Source organism: Melitaea cinxia, chromosome Z (assembly GCF_905220565.1).
Source record: "Melitaea cinxia chromosome Z, ilMelCinx1.1, whole genome shotgun sequence".
In the NCBI taxonomy this organism is placed as follows: domain Eukaryota; kingdom Metazoa; phylum Arthropoda; class Insecta; order Lepidoptera; family Nymphalidae; genus Melitaea; species Melitaea cinxia.
The window spans coordinates 7,623,303-7,641,961 of record NC_059424.1 but is presented as its reverse complement, the minus strand read 5'-3'; the positions used below and the strand labels follow the sequence as shown (position 1 = coordinate 7,641,961).

General features: G+C 32.5%; 1 protein-coding gene across 1 annotated transcript in view; it reads left to right on the top strand.

Moving 5' to 3' along the window:
* The window catches only part of LOC123669010 (Krueppel-like factor luna), a 78,614-nt gene extending 60,535 nt beyond the window's left edge, over nt 1-18,079 (top strand). Inside the window, exons 2-4 of the mRNA XM_045602686.1 lie at nt 12,873-13,062; nt 17,544-17,708; nt 17,904-18,079. Coding sequence (XP_045458642.1) covers nt 12,873-13,062; nt 17,544-17,708; nt 17,904-18,079 — 531 coding nt within the window. The remainder of the gene's footprint in view (nt 1-12,872; nt 13,063-17,543; nt 17,709-17,903) is intronic.
* Nucleotides 18,080-18,659: the final 580 nt, after the last annotated feature.

The window sequence follows — 18,659 nt, the reverse complement described above, 5'->3', positions numbered from 1 at the left end:
TATTAAAATTTCATTCGATGATTCTCTGATCGGACTCTGATATTATTATCCTTATAATTTATTTACATTTAATATTAATTTGACAAGAAGATTTAATTAACAATTTATATTATTCAATACTAAGAAGTTAAAGATGACTGTCGTATTTAAAATAAACGTTTTAAAGTTTGCAAATAGTATCTTAGTCGGTCTATTGCAGTTCACTGGCTGCATTCAAACTACAATATCGATGCAAACTTCTTTGACAAACTTCTGGTGAAAGTTCTCCGATATAATCTGTCTAGTAGAATCAGGAATATACTTGTATCTATTGTACCTATTATCAATGTATTGGTTAGAAACGAAATTATGTGTTTTTATTTCTATGTTACGGTTATTCTAAATGTGTAACATAATTAAATATATTTAATTTCGAAGTAAATAAAAAATTTTCATTGATAAACAATGTAAAAGATGAAAAAAAAAAATTGCAACTATTCTGGGTCATGCATTTGATCGAAACAGTTAACTTTTAATCTAAATACTGGCTGGCACGGCAAACGTTCTACCATACGAATAAGGACATTAGGACACCATTATCTCCAAGGTTCTAGGTGTATAAAAAACCTACAATACAAAAAAAAAAACATAAAATCGGTAACGCCGTTTTGGAGGATTATGATAACAAACACTGGGACACGAGTTTTTTTATGTATTAGAAAATTGACGTCGAAATCTAAAAAGAATGCACAATCACTGAAACGAATTCGAAGTGGCCGTATTATCTTGACCTATTTTCTATTAAAATTGTTTAAGCGCTAAAACTTCGACGGATAACTGTGAAATCGCTGAATGGATTTTTGTGAAGATCTATTTCCTATTGTTTATTATTTGAACGTCGTAATGGATGTCTAAAGTGGGCTTATTAATTGGTTATTGAAATAATAAACATCTCATACACGTGTGGTATAATAATAGATGTTATAGGCACTAAAATTAATTTTAGTGAGATGCTCACGTTAGGAATTCTACTGTACGTATTTTATTATATTCTACGTATTTTATGACGAGACAATTAGACAGAAGGTACAATGAATCCCCAAGCATTGAAAAGTGCGAGAAACTTTGAAAGGTGTGTGTGAAAGTCACTCACGCAAAACGGAAGACGCTATGTAGGTTGACCATGTGTGACCCGTCTACCGATCTGGGAATTGCGGTTTTGTATAAAATACGAAGCTGTGAGCCTGGGAAAAAACAAAACGTAGGTAATGATTGTATGACGGATAGTTTGTTTAGTATGTATTTTTTATGTATGTTCGGGGATAACTCCGTTGTTTATGAACCGATTTTGATAATTCTTTTTTTGTTCGAAAGGAGATATTCCTAGTTTGGTACCGTGGTAAGGAAAATACGATCTGATGATGGGATCCCAGAGAAATCGAGGGAAACTTGATAATCCGCATAACTTTTTACTGGGTGTACCGATTTTGATAATTTTTAATTTAATCGAAAGCCGATGTTTTTCATCTGGTCGCATTTAAATTTCATCGAGATCTGATTACAACTTTTACTATTTTACTTGACTTTTTTTCGTCTACCTACGTTATATTACATGTCGATATAATTGAAGTCGATTTTTCTGTGTTTGCCTGCCAACACAATTATTTATTTATCAAAATCGTACCTACTTGTTCTATTAATTCTTATGTAACGCGAAGCGAATTCCATATTTCATGTTGTCTAGTTTTTAGTTTTATTATTAATATAATATATGTGATTATAAACTAAAGCATGTAACCAAAAGCATGAATTTTATTAATATTGGCGAATGTATATGATATTTTTCAGATCGGCGACTATTATACTTTATTATTTTTGTTATTTTCAAGACAACATTTTATCTGAGTCATTATGTTAGTCATTTATGCACTTGTAACATGTATTTATATTTTGTAATATATATGATCTCATGCTTGTTTAATGGAAAAAGTTCTTTCTGTTTTTAACTTCTAGATTTAATTTAGATGTAACTAGGTAAAATTCGCTGACCATATCTACAACTATATACAATTATGACCCTTTTTCTAATCTTCGTACACAAAGCAATAAATGAAAATATCGTAGAGATAAGATACTAAAGATACCGAAAACTGCAGTGAAGTGTTTTTAAATTTGACCAAATCCAGTACAGTCGCTTGAAATAGCGTGTTAGTGTGTGTTTTTTCAATACTATACTTTTCTTTGATAAAGTAACCAACCTAAATACATATGTATTCATATGAAAAACAATAGTAAAAAGCTGCCACAATGCGAAAGCTAAAACTTCTATCGATTACAAGTGTACATTTTTGTGAACTAAATCTGTTTACTTGTACTGAATATCAAAGATTTTTGTTATTTAAAACTTTACAAGCGGAATGGCAGGATTACTTTATTTCAAAAAAAAAGTCACAAATTTCATTCATGGAAATATCGGATAAAACGGAACTTAGGGCGCGATTCACCAGTTGTGAATAAAGGTTATCCAGAAAATAAGATACGATTAAACTTTAACAGCAGGAGGTAGAATAGGTCATTAGGACCTGTTTCAAATAAATTAATAATCAAGTTTGATATATATATATTTTTTTATATTCACGAATAGATATGTCTCAAAAATACAGTAGATTTCGATAGTGATAAAGAAAAATACACCAAAATCTTATCTGTTAGATATCGTCATCCGTCAAATAGCGTTATCCAGATCTGGTGGAACGGGCCTTTTATTCTTAGTGAGTCATAAAACCGGACACTAAAACGATACACAAAACTCGCGCGCTAGTAGAGTGAGTCAGATATATTATCACTGTCGCTTTCTTATTTGTGAACCAACATCAACTTGAATCAAGTACAAACAAAATCTCATCTGTAAACAATAAACCGCAATTTTTTGTGTAAATACAGACCGAACGACTTTCTTTTTAATTGCGTTTTTGATTGAGAAATCTTACTCGACAACATCGAGTAGAATATATGTATGTGTATATATATATTACTTAGATGATTTAATCGGTATAAAATGTGTAGATATTAATGAAAACAATCAAAATTATTACGATTTGTTAGTGTTATTATTTTAGCTCATTAATGTTCATTACTTCTTTTTGAGAGTATGTATAAAATATATATTATTAGTTACTAAAAAAAATAAGGTATTTATTTTTCAATTACATTAAATTTCTTTGGAAATTAAAAGTACCATTGATGTTCTTCACTAATACTCTTATAAATATCGTAGACAAAATAATAAATACAAATTAGATCTGAACTAAAAAAAAAAAAACAATCTTCTTTACTTCAATAATGTCTGGGGCCTAATAGACCCTGTGTGGTGCCGGACGTACCGTTGATTGACGTGGGTTGCGAAAGATTAATCATTATTTAGTATTAGTAGCATGTTCGTTTAAAATAAAATATATAATATGCTAGCAATATAGGTGATACATTTTTTCAAATATTCGAATAAAAAGAATTTCTTAAGAGTTTTTAAAGTTTTGTGCGTTGACAATACTTGAAAATAAAGCCAAGATAGGCGAACATCACGCGTTATATTAGAAATATATAAAAAGAGATTATTATCGATCGCAAAGGTGTTTTAAAAAAAACTATAGGACCAAACAATATTACTTATTATTAGGCAAGCACCAGTTCAGCACTGATACTAAAAATATCGTAACATCAATATAAATTTTAAACAAGTTGCTTTAAATACTTCGAAAATATTTTATTTAGCCGTGTTATATAATAAATATAATCTATATATCTCAATACGTGAAGCAAAAACTTTGTACCCATTTTTAACCGACTTCCAAAAAAGGAGGAGGTTCTCAATTCGACTGTATTTTTTTATGTATGTTAGTTACATCAGAACTTTTGACCGGGTGGAGCGATTTTGATTTATCGAAAGTCGGTGGTGTGTGTCAATTGGTCCCATTTAAATTTATTTGAGATCTAACAACTACTTTTCGAGTTATATCTAATAATCCGTTTTTACTTGACGCTTTTTTCGTCGACTTACGTTGTATTATATCACATAACTTTTTACTGGATGTACCGATTTTAATAATTCTTTTTTTGTTGGAAAGGACATATCCCTAGTTTTGTACCATGATAAGGAAACCAGGATTTGATGATGGGATCCCAGAGAAATCGAGGGAAACTCTCGAAAATCCGCAATAACTTTTTACTGGGTGTACCGATTTCGATAATTTTTAATTATATATATATTTAATCAAAAGCTAATGTTTATCATGTGGTCACATTTAAATTTTATCGACATCTGATAACTACTTTTTGAGTAATCTTTGATAACGCGCAGTTACTCGACTATTTATTCGTCAATCTACGTTGTATTACTTGTCGATGTAATTGAAGTCGGTTTTTTTTTCGATTGTCTGCAAAAACAATTATTTATGAAAATTGCGCTGACGGAGGACTCTGAAATTTCGCACACTTATAGTTTATACAGAGAAGGACAGCAGATTGCTATCTTTCTTTTAAATTATGCATAAAAAATACATTAAATCAATTAAAAAAAAAACATTATTAACACTATCATGTATCTGACACACACACGCATCTAATTTGTTTTTATTGTTCAAGTCTATATAGATTCAAATTAATATTGTTTGTCTTTACTGAACGTCAAACATAACTATTATAAATTCATTTATTACAATCTAATATATAAATTTCTCGTGTCGCGGTGTTTGTAGTTAAACTCCTCCGAAACGGCTTGACCGATTCTCACAAAATTTTGTGTGCATATTGGGTAGGTCTGAGAATCGAACAACATCTATTTTTCATCCTCCTAAATGATAAGGGTACTCCACCCCAATTTTTTTTTATTCGTAGATAATTTTTTTATTTTTATTTTTTTATGATACAACATTAAAAAGTACATACAACCCTACATTTTCAACTGTTTACGATCAACCCCTTTTTTTAAATAGCGTTTAGCGGCTAGACAACGTTTGCCGAGTCAGCTAGTTAGTATAAATATAAGTATTAGTGTAGTCCAATTTCGACCACCGGGCGACTACTAACTTAGTAAGTTTAATAAGACATAGGGAGGACGGATATAATTACAAGTAACTAACGTTATTGTATGCAACTGATGCATTATATAAATATAAAATTGGATCATATAGAATTAATTCGGCGTGATATAATGGGAGAAAAATTTAGCTTCTCCCACGCAATAACTAGATGTCTCGGTATCATTGTTCACTTCTTTTAAATTACAATGACTGTGTCATGTTGTATATTTGTTAAGCAGTTTTTTCATAAGGCTTTTGTTTTCAATTTTTGAGTACCGTATGTATAGGAATTTTCCAAGTCTTCTGCTGCTATGCTCGATGGTTTCTTACTAACAATTATTTCTGTACGTATCTGTGTAACTTTAAAAATTACACAGTAACCAGAAGAGAATCTGTTACTTCTTTCCAATTATGGAACAAAATTGTTTCTATACTTACTTAGATCCTTTGTTACAAATGTATCTAATTATTGTAAAACGAAAAAAAAAACAAAAACCTAAAAGTTCGTATTGTTGAAAATAGTTTAAGATTACAACTAATTGTAGATTATGACTAAAGCTTACATTACGATATTTACAATAACAGATAGGTAAAAAAAAAGAATGGCAGTTATGGAGATAGAAGTGAAAACTTAGTACTTTTAGTATTGAAATTTGAAATTTCATGTTTGAAATGAAAATATCGACATCAAACTGGTTTTCAACAATGCACAGCATATACACATTGAACTTTTCACTAAATGTATTCAATTTCACACAAGATATACGCAGCACTAATGTTGCACAATACGTCAGCTATATAGCTACAAATATACTGTTACAAGCATGTCGTTGACGCGAACCCATAAGCTTTTCTCCTACTAAAAAGTGCCCAACGCGGCCAAGAAGTTTTCTCTTCAAAAACTGTCCAGTTGATCGTTAATACTATCTTAAACTTTGTTACTACAGAATATAAATAATATCCGGGAACGATCACAGGTTTGCGGTAATTTATGTGTAAGCGATTATAAATCTTATTTTTGTGATGATAAAGATGAAGGGGTAAAGATAAACTCGATTTAAAGTTCGAAGCCGTCGACTACACCGTTAAGTTTAGAGAGGCGTTGTGCCCTATACCTTCATTTTAGCCTTGACAGCGAGCGTTAACCTTTATAGTAAAACGTGGGCTCAACTGACTTATAGTAAATGTTGAATTCACGAATAATAGGCACGTTTACAGATCGATAGAATTTTTTTTTCTCCGAACCTAATGTACTAAACATTTTTATACAACAACGGCACTTTTAACGTTTACCATATTGAATATACATTTTTTGTTTTAAAACTTTTATGAACGTAATTTATGTTGTACTTAATATTTTGTAGAATCTATCGTCCTTTACAATTATCGAAATTACGAATTTTAATTTTTTTTATATTATTGATATATATATATATATATATATATTAAATGTATTTACAAATTCCATTTATCGGCGATACTGCAATCCCGTGTAACTAACCTTTAAAACAAAACACTAAAAATAAAATATTAGATTTTAATATTTCAAAAATGCGATAATAGTGAATACAAAGGATTTTTCGAAGAAATATTGGACTTGAAATTAAATGTAAATAGTAAATGTTAATAATTGAATTGCTATTACGTTAGTTACTCGATGAAAATGCTAATAATCTTAATACTACATCTTAATAATAGTGTGTAAAATTTTAATGACAGTTACACGTAATCATGAAAACAAAAGTTTTTTTTTAATATGTGTAATAAAACCTTTTAAAAGATCAGGTATATAATTGAGAAAGCAATTTGTTGTGATAAATATGTAACAAACAGCAAGGTATAGGTACAAACTTACTCAAATTCAATGTTTAGCCAAAAACTATATTAATTAGGTACGTGTAATAAGTTGTAGTAGTAGTTGTTATAAGTAATCTTACTGCTAGCTAATTTAATTTCAGTTCAATGTGTAAGAGAAAGGAGAAAGTGAAACAGAATTGTTGAATATGAATGGAATGTACAATAACACTTATCCCAGTAGCTACTTCATCCAAATGCGCCTACTGTGTTGCAAAAGAAAACGCTGCCATCATTTCCTTGAATTACCCCATACTTGATTCACTTTTATCCCAAACGCTCCCCTTACTTACTTTAGTCGATAATTCTTTTAATAAATATAATAGTTGTTGTCCTAAACATTACACAACAAATTTCAATGTCTCTTTGTTGGGCATAATAAACGTACAACATAATCGGTAATGTATCTAACGATTATCATTGCTTTCCGAACAATGTAGCATGCATGCAGTACAAGGAAACGAATGGCTAATCTTGAAACTTGGAAAAGACAAACCAACAAAAAGAACATGATACTAGGAAAAACGGAGGTACTTGATATACATCAAGCTTAATAAATTCGGTAAAATGCAAGTACCGGAGCCTGAAAAAGCTATGGCCCCTACATGTAACTGTTTATTTTGCACTCTTAGTAAAATTTTATTTTTCGACAAAAAAATTTGATACGTTTTTGAATCAGGATGTTTTCGACATCCAAGTAGAAAAAAAACCTTAATCAGTTCAGTTTCAATATTATTCAATCAAATTAAATTGTTAAATTTCAACGTTTCTATTTCTTCATTTTAGGATAAATTCTATGAAAAATACGTGTTTTCTTGCCCAAATTATTGTTAATTTAACCTCCAAACAAAATAAGTAGAATTGGTAATAGAATCAAAGTCGTTATTGTATAATTTATAAGTCAAACATGCAAAACATGCATCGTTAGCTTTTCTTTCATTTGACATTTTAGAGGATGGTAGAGAGAAATATTTTTGTTTGAACATTACGAAGATGTATATTAAATCACGAGCACGACATGTTACCAGTTACAAGATTTTGGTAGACTTAAATTTATGGTTTAGGAAGCTTTTCAAGTTTCTCAGTTTTGTTTTCTACATTATAAGCAACTGATTAATGGAATTTAAACATTATGTTGTCTGAATGTTAACTATAAAAAATATTCTTATAAATGATGAAATTTAATTTAACTTGTAACAATCGCGCTAAGTAGCAGAAATTGCCGATGTCGATAAATTTTTGAAGAACCAATACCGCGAAACTGTTTTTTTTTTTATTCTATAAATTTATAAATAAAAGGTTTAACGGTATAACGACTAAAGGGTAATATCGACAGATTAGATGAAGTATGTAAATTTACTATTATAAAAGTATAGTCTTTGACAACAGAACCTTAATAATGTTCAAACTAATAATTCAAATTACTTATGGTCGAATTGCGACACTGGGCGACCACTAGTCAATTATAATAACACCCGTACAGTAAAACATTTTAATTTTTAAATATTACGCGTTCTCAAGCAGTAGAACTCTAGCCACGTGTCGGAGCTGTCACACACTTTTTTACCTTCAATTAAAGTAACCGCTTCGTATTGTGGGCTGATATGCAAGTATACATATACATCAGTCATCATCATTCAGCCTGAATCGAACTGTAAAAGGAACACAATTTCTGGACATTTAACTATAGCAGTCGTTAACAAAGTCACAATTTTTTTTTACTACAGAAGTAGAAGAAAGTTTACTTGTAATGATAAGGTAGAATCTATGTATGTATGTATATGTATATTTATTTATTTAGTGAAAACTTATTAAGACAAGCCACACAGGCTATATAATAAAGCGCATTTCGGCTCGTAGAATCGGAGCAGCTACTGTCATCAATTACAACGCGTTATAAGTAAATAAATAAACGCCTGACGCTCAACGACCCACACTCTAGGTACACACTGTAGGTACTACCTCTTGTATGCCATGTGAGGAGATCGACCCCAGAACCGCCAGCACAACAGCCATAAGCCACTGCTTTGACCGCTGCGCCAAAGCGTCAAAAATGAGATAACTGTCAACTAATGAGAATCAATACGGATGACACAGAGATTGCGGACGGCACAGTAGGATTATAATAGTCTAGTACTTTATTATTTTTTTACGTACATCAATCCAATAGACAATTCGTAACAAACACCCGTGATTTATAATTAATTCGGAAGAAATACCTATAACGGCTCGTGGGCGCAATCATTAACTCATCACATGTTGCATTGTTTACTGATTAGATGTTAGATGTGGAGTTACAGCTGCAATAGACAGGTCTGGTAGTGGACCAACACATTGTGTACATTGAAGTTAAAAGCAATAGAAGCTCACAATCGATTTAAGTTTCAATGGAAGCCCATTTTTACGCACGCTAAATGCAATGTTAGGACGTCTATGTGTATTTATGAAAATAAATCGCCAAAATTTTTTTACACGCATTTTACCGAAGATTGTACCAATTTTTTTTTTGTGGCGTTTTCGTTATTGGTACAAATGGTTTGTTTAAAAGAATAATAAAAAAAACAAAACATTACAAAGAAAAAAATATGGTGGTCAGAAGTTCGACAGGTCAGTTATTATATTTTAAAATTTATGAAGGTTATAGGTATCTTTAATACTAATTGTTAAAATTAAATGGTTATTGTTTCGTTGAAATCGTTGTGTAAGTTGACAAACATTGACGTATTTGATAATGTGTTATATGTATGTATATTTACGTACTATATGTATATATTATGTATGTACACCTCCATGCCGTCTAATTCTTTAGTCATGTCCTTTTCATGCTAGAGGTTGTCTGGAAGAGATCGCTCTTTTAGCGATCAGACCGCCTTTTGTACATGTCAATATTTTATTTTACGGTGTAAAATTTTTCTCTGATAGTGTACAATAAAGGGTATTTGTTTTGTATTGTATTGTATGATATCTGCACGTAATAAAAAAGGAGAAGAGGAAGGATAATAATATTTTTTTAATAATCTATACAAAGGAATAAAATTGGAGTGTTTGTTTGTAATATTAAAATAACCGCGTTTTCCGCGAAATGATTTCATGTTATTTTTGGCGTAAACTTGTGGAGGCCTATGTCCAGCAGTGGACTGTATAGGCTGTAATGATTGATGATTGAACCGCGAACAACTTAACGCATAAGGATGACAAGGTACATATACCAAAATAACATTTTTTACAATTTTTGTCTGTCTGTTTGTTCCGGCGATTTTGGCGGGGATTTTACTGGCAAATAGCTGATGTAATAAGGAGTAACTAAGGCTACTTTTATTTAAGAAATTTATTTTATAACTCTGTGAACTGAACAATAACTTTTTTGTTAGGTTCCACGCGGATGAAGTCGCGGGCACAGCTAGTAAAAAATACGTTTAAAACAAGATTTCGAATTAGTGGGATGACGTGTAAATTGTCGTGACTCAGTAATTTCTAGCCTATTTATACTATTTAATATTCTTGTCATTTATACCAGTAATCCAATTTAGACTATAATTCTTTATTGGGTGCATTGTAGATATAATTTTATTTATTTGACTTGTAACTTTTACAGGTCAATTTTAGTCATCCAAAATCAAAAATCAGAATTTCAACGAATTGAAATTTAATATTTTAAATATGCCTATAAAAACCTATAAGTTAATTTTAGCAATTTTATCTTAAATAATTAAATAAATATTTAATATAGATACATTCCTAGTATACAACGTTCTATAGGATTACTCTAGTTCCGGTGAGATACTGAATATACCTTAACATCAATTGTGAGAGATGATTGAATAAAATAGAATGGATATTAGGTATATGATACTTCATTGATTCGTGATGTCAATTTTTTATTCGCAAGGGTTAAGATTGTTTTCTAATTAAGATGTAGATGCACTATGATGTATAGAACTTCATAATATTTTTTACTTATTAATTTTCTATATGTTGTCTTTACGCTTCAGCCTGTAATATCCCACTACTGGGCATAGGCCTCTTTCCCCATGTGGTAGGATCAGAGCTTAATCCACCACGTTGCTCTAATGCGGGTCGGCGGATATATTCCCTACTATATAAGTAATAAATAAATAAATAAATAAACGATCGCTATCAGGTGTACATGATAACAACCGGGACCGACGGCTTTACGTGCTCTCCGAGGCATGGTGGGGATACCCACAAGGACTGCACAAACACCCAGACCACGGAAAACACCTGTATGGCCAATACAAATGTTTGTCATGTGCGGGGATCGAACCCGCAACCGCCAGCGCAACAGGTACAATGTATATGTTGTCATTTAAAAATTTAATACAAATAACTGAACTAAAACTTACAGGTCAAAGATGATTATTCTCATAAGAATTAACAATTCACTTATATGAGAAATAAATTAAAAAGAATATATTTTTAAATAACGTGAACTCATGTGTTTTGCCCATAGTCACCACGCTGGGCAGGCGGGTTGGTGACCGCAGGGCTGGCTTTATCGCACCGAAGACGCTGCTGCCCGTCTTCGGCCTGTGTATTTCAAAGCCAGCCGTTGGATGGTTATCCCGCTATCAGTCGGCTTTTTAAGTTCCAAGTTGGTAGCGGAACTGTGTTATCTCTTAGTCGCCTCTTACGACACCCACGGAAAGAGAGGGGGTGGCTATATTCTTTAGTACCGTAGCCACACAGTACACACATGAATTCACTTTTAGCATAAACTTGTGGAGGCCTATGTCCAGCAGTGGACTGTATAGGCTGTAATGATGATGATGATGACGATATTTTTAAATAGCTATAAGTTTACATTAATTCTAGCCGAGCGTGTCGGCAATATACAATATTTATACGATATCGTCACAAAAAGCAAAAAAGTTAGGGTAGAAACGCACTAAATCGATGGTAAGACCGACACGGTAACTAAAACTTTCGCTTTTAAATACCTATTAGTATTGAGTACCTACCTAGAGTGTTGATACCTATATATGAAATAACAAAGTGCTTGATATTAGAACTTGGATTATATTGAATTAATTAATTATTATGGCTGGTGCATTTTGCCCAGAGTATCGGCATAACTGCTCAACGGGGAAATGCTGCCAGCATTCTTGGTGCAAATTCCACGCGGACATGATTTGTACCAAAACTATCTGTAAATATTTAGTTCTTAAGTTATGAATTATAAATATTGATAATGTTTAAAAAAATAATTAATATATATTGACATTTATATTGGATCTATAACTCGCGAGTGGTTATTTCTAGGTAAGCGTGCTCCGTCCTAGACCACATTTTCACTTAACATCAGGTTAAAAGGTGGTCATACGCAAGCCGATCATTGTATAAAAAAGAACACCTTAAAAATGCTGCGTACCTTTACGTCAAGATGATTGCCAATTTTCAGCTCAATCAGGGAATAAGACGTTAAGGACACCAGACACCAGAGCTTCTTGGATCCTTATTATCTTTGAATTTTGACACTTTTTACCAATTTAAAAAATTGATGAAAATATATATTTGATTATATCTATATTATTATTTTTTTCTAACTTAATAATACCCGTTTTACGTGTAGTGATGTGTAAAAAGGGAACATAAAAGATTGTATGAATTATTATAAATCGTCTCTTACCGGATTATATCCAACGCTCCGTTGAGCATTGAAGGTGGGAGTGTCAAAGAATTTATATTTTTTCCTTTTTCACGTATTGTAGTAATATTACTTCAAGTTTACACGTGTATATTTCATATGATTCAACCACTGCCAAGGAAAGTAGTCTAGGGTAAAAAAATGCTAATATGTGAAATTAGAATTGTCATATTTTCATATTTCAATACGAGTATTTCTATTTTGGATGTTTTTTGCGCAATTTATTTATTATGTAATAATTATATAATAGTTCATTCACTCATTCATTGATATTAAAAATAGGTTTATATTTACAGACATGTTACGAAATGGAGCGGTACCTCCGGGAAGAGCCACGAGGGAAGCGCAGGGAACCAGCACAAGAGGAGGACTGGGCGAGGTCATCTACATCCTCCCCACCGACACCCCCGTCGCCACAGTCACCTAGAATCTTCACCGTCACGGCGGTGAAGAGCGAACCTCCTAGCGATTCCGATGAACCTAGAGGTAAATAATAGTAGTTCAGTGTGAAATGTCCGAAGGATACAGGCACATTACATTTATATAAATATATAAATATAAATATTACACTCAGACTCAGGCAGGGCTAGTGGCCATAGACAGCCTCGCCTCGCTTTCTTCAGCGAGGCTTTAAAAATCTTCATCATTTTGTAATGAACTGTATTTATTAGTATACACGAGTAACATTACAAAATAAAGAAAGCTATATATTTATCATATATATTAATACGCTAAGGTTAAGATGTTTGCTTCTCTTTTAAAAAAAATCGTCACAATTACTCGTCACACATTATTTATATATTATTTTGTAGATAATTGCTTGCTCAACTAGCATCTACAACTAAAAGAAAATATTTTTTTAAAAAAGGTTTTTATAAATTAATCAATTATTAAAATTATATATCCCACCAAAAACATTTTCATGTAAAATGTTGCCAAGACGAGATCATATGGCTCGCACTGTCAAAAAGTTATCAGATCTCATGTAGAGCCAAGCTTCTAACTCTACACGTCCTAACTCTACAAGCCCTAACTTCACAAACTCTACACCTTAGTCAAAATATGTGGCTTGGCCGTTTCGCTACCTTCACGTGGGCGTAAGGTGAAAAATTTATTCACTGTTTATTACTTTTCTGTTATACAATAGTTCTATTAAAGAAAAAATAAAAAGAAGAAGAATAATTGATATACATATAATACAAATAAAAATAAAAAGAGAATATATATATATATATATATATATATATATATATATATATAAATGAGACAGGAAAGTCGTCATCTATAACATCGGCAGCCGGTAGTAACGTATAGTCTCGTTTCGTATATTACTGTAGGAGCTCAAGAATTTTTACTTCAGTCGTGTGGTCTAAAAGCACACTAATTTTTAACCGACTTCAAAGGAGGAGGAGGTTCTCAATTCGACTGTATTTTTTTTAATTGTTTTTATATCTAAATATGAATATTCCCGTTAGACTAATAACATCGTAAACACTAAAAGGAATCTTTGAAGCTATAAATTACTATGAAGTTTTTATCCTTGGCTATTTGAAATTGCAATGAACAATACATTAATAAAGTGTATGCGTTAGCTCCTGACACGTGACTGGAGTTTACTCCATGAAAAAATTAGCGTAATATTTAAAAAATTAAATATTTAATGAATTTAATCAAACAATAATTAAGAAAAAAAATAACCAATAAAATCGAAACATGAATTGACGCTTACTAATCATATCGATACAGAACAGTTAATACTGGTTACTAAATCCACATATTAATTTGCTGCAGCTAAAAACGCTGTAAAGCGTTACTCGCCAGAGTCACTATAAGCGTTACTTCTGTTTCGATTTTTCACACGATTTTACTCCCCATACTATTTTTATTCCGCGCGCCTAATATCGTTTCTCAAGGCGTAAACTACAAATAAATCATTAAGAATTTATAAGCGAGCTAATAAATACAAGTCCGAAATACAAGCGTTAATAGCATTCTTGAAATCAAAATTCAATAAATGTATTCTTGTTTTAAAAATTTAATTACATAATAATATATATATAATAACATTTCTATTGGGTTTTTCGTTCTTTTCAGTTACCCCGGGCACTCTTCGATCGCTGATCCTTCACTTAAATAGCACAAATGCTTGTATGTTATTTATATCCATAGATGTAATTTATTTGCTTAGTGTTCTAGTTAATTTGTTTAAATAATCTGATTTGTCAGATGGCTTTTGCTTTTCGTATTTTAAAAGTGTGTGATCTATGTATAAATAGCTGTGCCCGCGACTTCGTCCGAGTGTAATTTAACGAAATAGTCATTGTTTAGTTCGCAGAGTTATAAAAAATTACATCATCTTATTACATCAGCTATATGGCTGTGAAAGTCCCATCGAAATCGGTCCAGTCATTTCAGAGATTAGCCGGAACAAACAGACAGACAGACAAAAATTATAAAAAATGTTATTTTGCTATTTGTACCGTGTATGAATTTAGTAAAAAACGGTTATTGTAATTATGGTCTATGCCCTTGTGATTATTCGTATACCGTCATTCCTTGGATCGCATTTTAAGACATCAGAATTACTTATGGTAGGGAAATTATCCTCCAAGCTGCAACGGACTGTTAAATTGAGCTTGGAGTGGAGGATTAAGTTCCAACCATTCTCCTATATGTAGAAAATGTTTTCCTAACCCCGTAGTATTAGGACGCTTACAGGCAGATTCGCTTCTGTTCAGTTCATACAAAAATGTTGATTTAAATCATTCTAGTATATTCAGGGACGAACCAAACAAAATCAAAAGCTAAATATGAGATAATACGTGGTTTCACCTACGTTTCGTTTACTGTTTTCTGCTTTGTTTGCATGTTATTATATTATTATTTTTTTGTTATGTATGTAACGTTACCCTTAAGTTTTTTTGATCTTATTAATTCGTACTCCACTATCGTCCGTTAACGCCTTCAAGCACATAAACATTATATTTAGTTATATATTCCTATAATACACGAGTAAACCTTTTGGTAAATCGCTATTAATTGTCTTACCTACTATGATTTTAGGTGCGAATAGTAACATAAATTTAGTTTGGCATGAAAATTACCTACAGTGGGTAAAAACGCAGAGTCGTATAGGTATAAGTAGGAACTAAACTTCGTTATATACTCTACGACTCTACGACGAAAAAATCATCGTAACCCAAATAACTGACACCTTATTTAACATGTACATAATATTAAGACGATTTTCTACGCTATAAATCCTTTCACCCGCAGTCAAGCCAGTGCTAACATGTTTATGTACATACATCGCATTGCGATCGTTAAATCACCTACCCTATTGAATGGCTAGAATGGAAGAAGTTCTTGAAGTTTGGTTAGATATCTAAGCTGCATTACGATTAAAGGAATTTGAAAGCTAGTTTTCTAAGCAACTGACACAAGATAGGGAAACATCTATATGGCCAATACAAATGTTTGTCATGTGTATATATATATATATATCGTAATATACGTATATATATATATATATATATATATATCGTGTATATAAATTAATACAAAGCTAATTAAATAATATGCATAACATCATAATCATACATATTAAACATACATACAATTATACACGCCATTTAAAATTAATGTTACAATTAAGCGATAGTAAGTTATATATTTTCTATTTACTAAATAATGTTTTTTTAGTAAGCGAAGTAAAAAAAATACATTTATTTATTTACTTACACAAAAAAGGGAAGGTATATAAAAAGTAAATTTTAAAAAGCACATAACCGAAAAAAAAATTGTTTCGAACTTGTTTAGACTTGTTCACACAGGAATATAGGTGTAGAAAAAGAGTATATATCCCGGAACGTCTATGTAAGGAAAATGCTAGCTCGAGAGTTCATTAGTTTGCTAAGTCTTGGCCCAATTATGTGATTTTTTTAGAAATAGTGTAGGAATATTATAGATATTAATGAAATTTACCAGAAGTGAAAGAATGTGAAGAGAATACCGGCTCTTTTGGACCCAGAATTAAAAAATTGGTAGATGAACACGCGGCAAAATCATAAGATTCCTGTCATCAATTATTAAAATCTGGCAAACTTACGACGGCTTTACACTCAGTTTTTAAACGATGACAACAAAAAAAAATTTTTTTTTCAACAAAATTGCCACTAGAAAATTAATTTTTCTTTTTACAATAAATCCAATGTGGTATTTTTGACTCTGTAGATGACAGTCCGCGTTGCATTATGGGGTGCGTCTCCCGCCGAGTTAAAAACAATTACAGTGACATTGAAAAATTAAATTAATCTAAGTTCTAATCATTATCATCATCATTTCAGCCCATTGCAGTCCACTGTCGGACATAGGCCTCCACAAATTCGCGCCAAAATTGGCGTGAGCTCATGTGTGTTGCCCATAGTCACCACGCTGGGCACTGGTGACCGCAGGGCTGTCTTTGTTGCACCGAAGACGTTGCTGCCCGTCTTCGGCCTGCGTATTTCAAAGCCAGCGGTTGGATGGTTATCCCGCCATCGGTCGGCTTCGTAAGTTCCAAGGTGGTAGTGGAACTGTGCTATCCCTTCTGTGCTATCGCCTCTTACGACACCCACGGGAAGAAATGGGGTGACTATATTCTTTAATGCCGTAGCCACACAGCATCTACACACACTATCACAAGTTGTAATAAATTAATCAAATTACAATTAATTAAAACAATAAACATCTAAAATAAAAGCATAAATTGATAGTAGTTATTCTTATCGGTAAAATAAATGCTGGTATACTATTATACCTATACCTAACTACAGCTAAAAACGTTGTGTCAGTTTCAACGGAACTCTCAGAGCCTCTGCTGTTTCGTTGTTGAATCCCCATGTTTTTCATAACGCGCCTTATATCGTTTCTTAAGAAGTAAACTGTAAAAACTTCAATTTAGTAATATAATGTTGGCATATTTTCAGACGAGCCACCGAGCCCGGCGCCAGTTCGACGTCACGTGCCACGTCACCACCCGCACTCACACGCCACCGACCCCAGGCGTCGCGTGCATAGGTGCGAATTCCCAGCCTGTGATAAGGTTTACACCAAGAGCTCGCACCTTAAAGCGCACAAACGAACACACACAGGTGAGTCTATAATCAGTTTAATCCTAAAATCCTCGACTGAGAACTACGTTAGATTATAATAGCAGTGTCAAAAATTAGGCTTTTGTTACAAATTAGTTTAGTATTTACCGATATACATATTGTTTTTAATTATAAATTTATACTTATAAATAATTGTAAAGTAACTTTCTCATTTTTTTTATTTACTTTTTTCAGGTGAAAAACCATACAAATGTTCTTGGGATGGATGTGAATGGCGGTTTGCGCGGTCGGACGAGCTGACTAGACATTACCGTAAACACACGGGAGCGAAACCATTTCGTTGCCGTCACTGCGAGCGTTGCTTTTCACGCTCGGATCATCTAGCACTTCATGCGAAACGTCATGCGTAGCCCGAGAATCAAACACCCACTCCCAGGAAAAGAGGTAGTAATCGAAACAAACGCCTCGAGAAACTGCCAAATGAAACAAATGTACACTAAAAGATTGTGATAGTGTACGAGCGGGTGCGTGCCTCTTAATTTGTGTGATTCCGTTTGTAGATTTTGTGCGTGATCTTCCGAAGTGAACATTGTGATTGCGCGTAGCGTTCGTTTCCGCTTAGTGCTATTATGTTTGTGGCGAGGCGCGCGCTCGGGGAGTGGGTGTACGCAAAGCGTTGCAAGCCAAAGAAAATGTCGCTATGGACGTAGCCGAGTCAACACTCATTGCACCTAATGCTTTAAAGTTATTTAATTCATTATTTTAATCGACGATAAATTTTTAAAATCTCTTTTAATGTTTCGGCCTCTATCGTTGCGGTTCTTTGTTGCAATAAGAGAACGATTTATATTTGCCGTTGTTTATTATGTAAAAGATTTTTTTCTAAGCTTTGTGTACAGAGAGATTTTTTTTATGACGAATGGTCGCAAAGCGGCCGCTCGTCTATAGTTGTGCCATCGTTCGCGGAGCGAGCGGGCGCGTCGTCCGTGC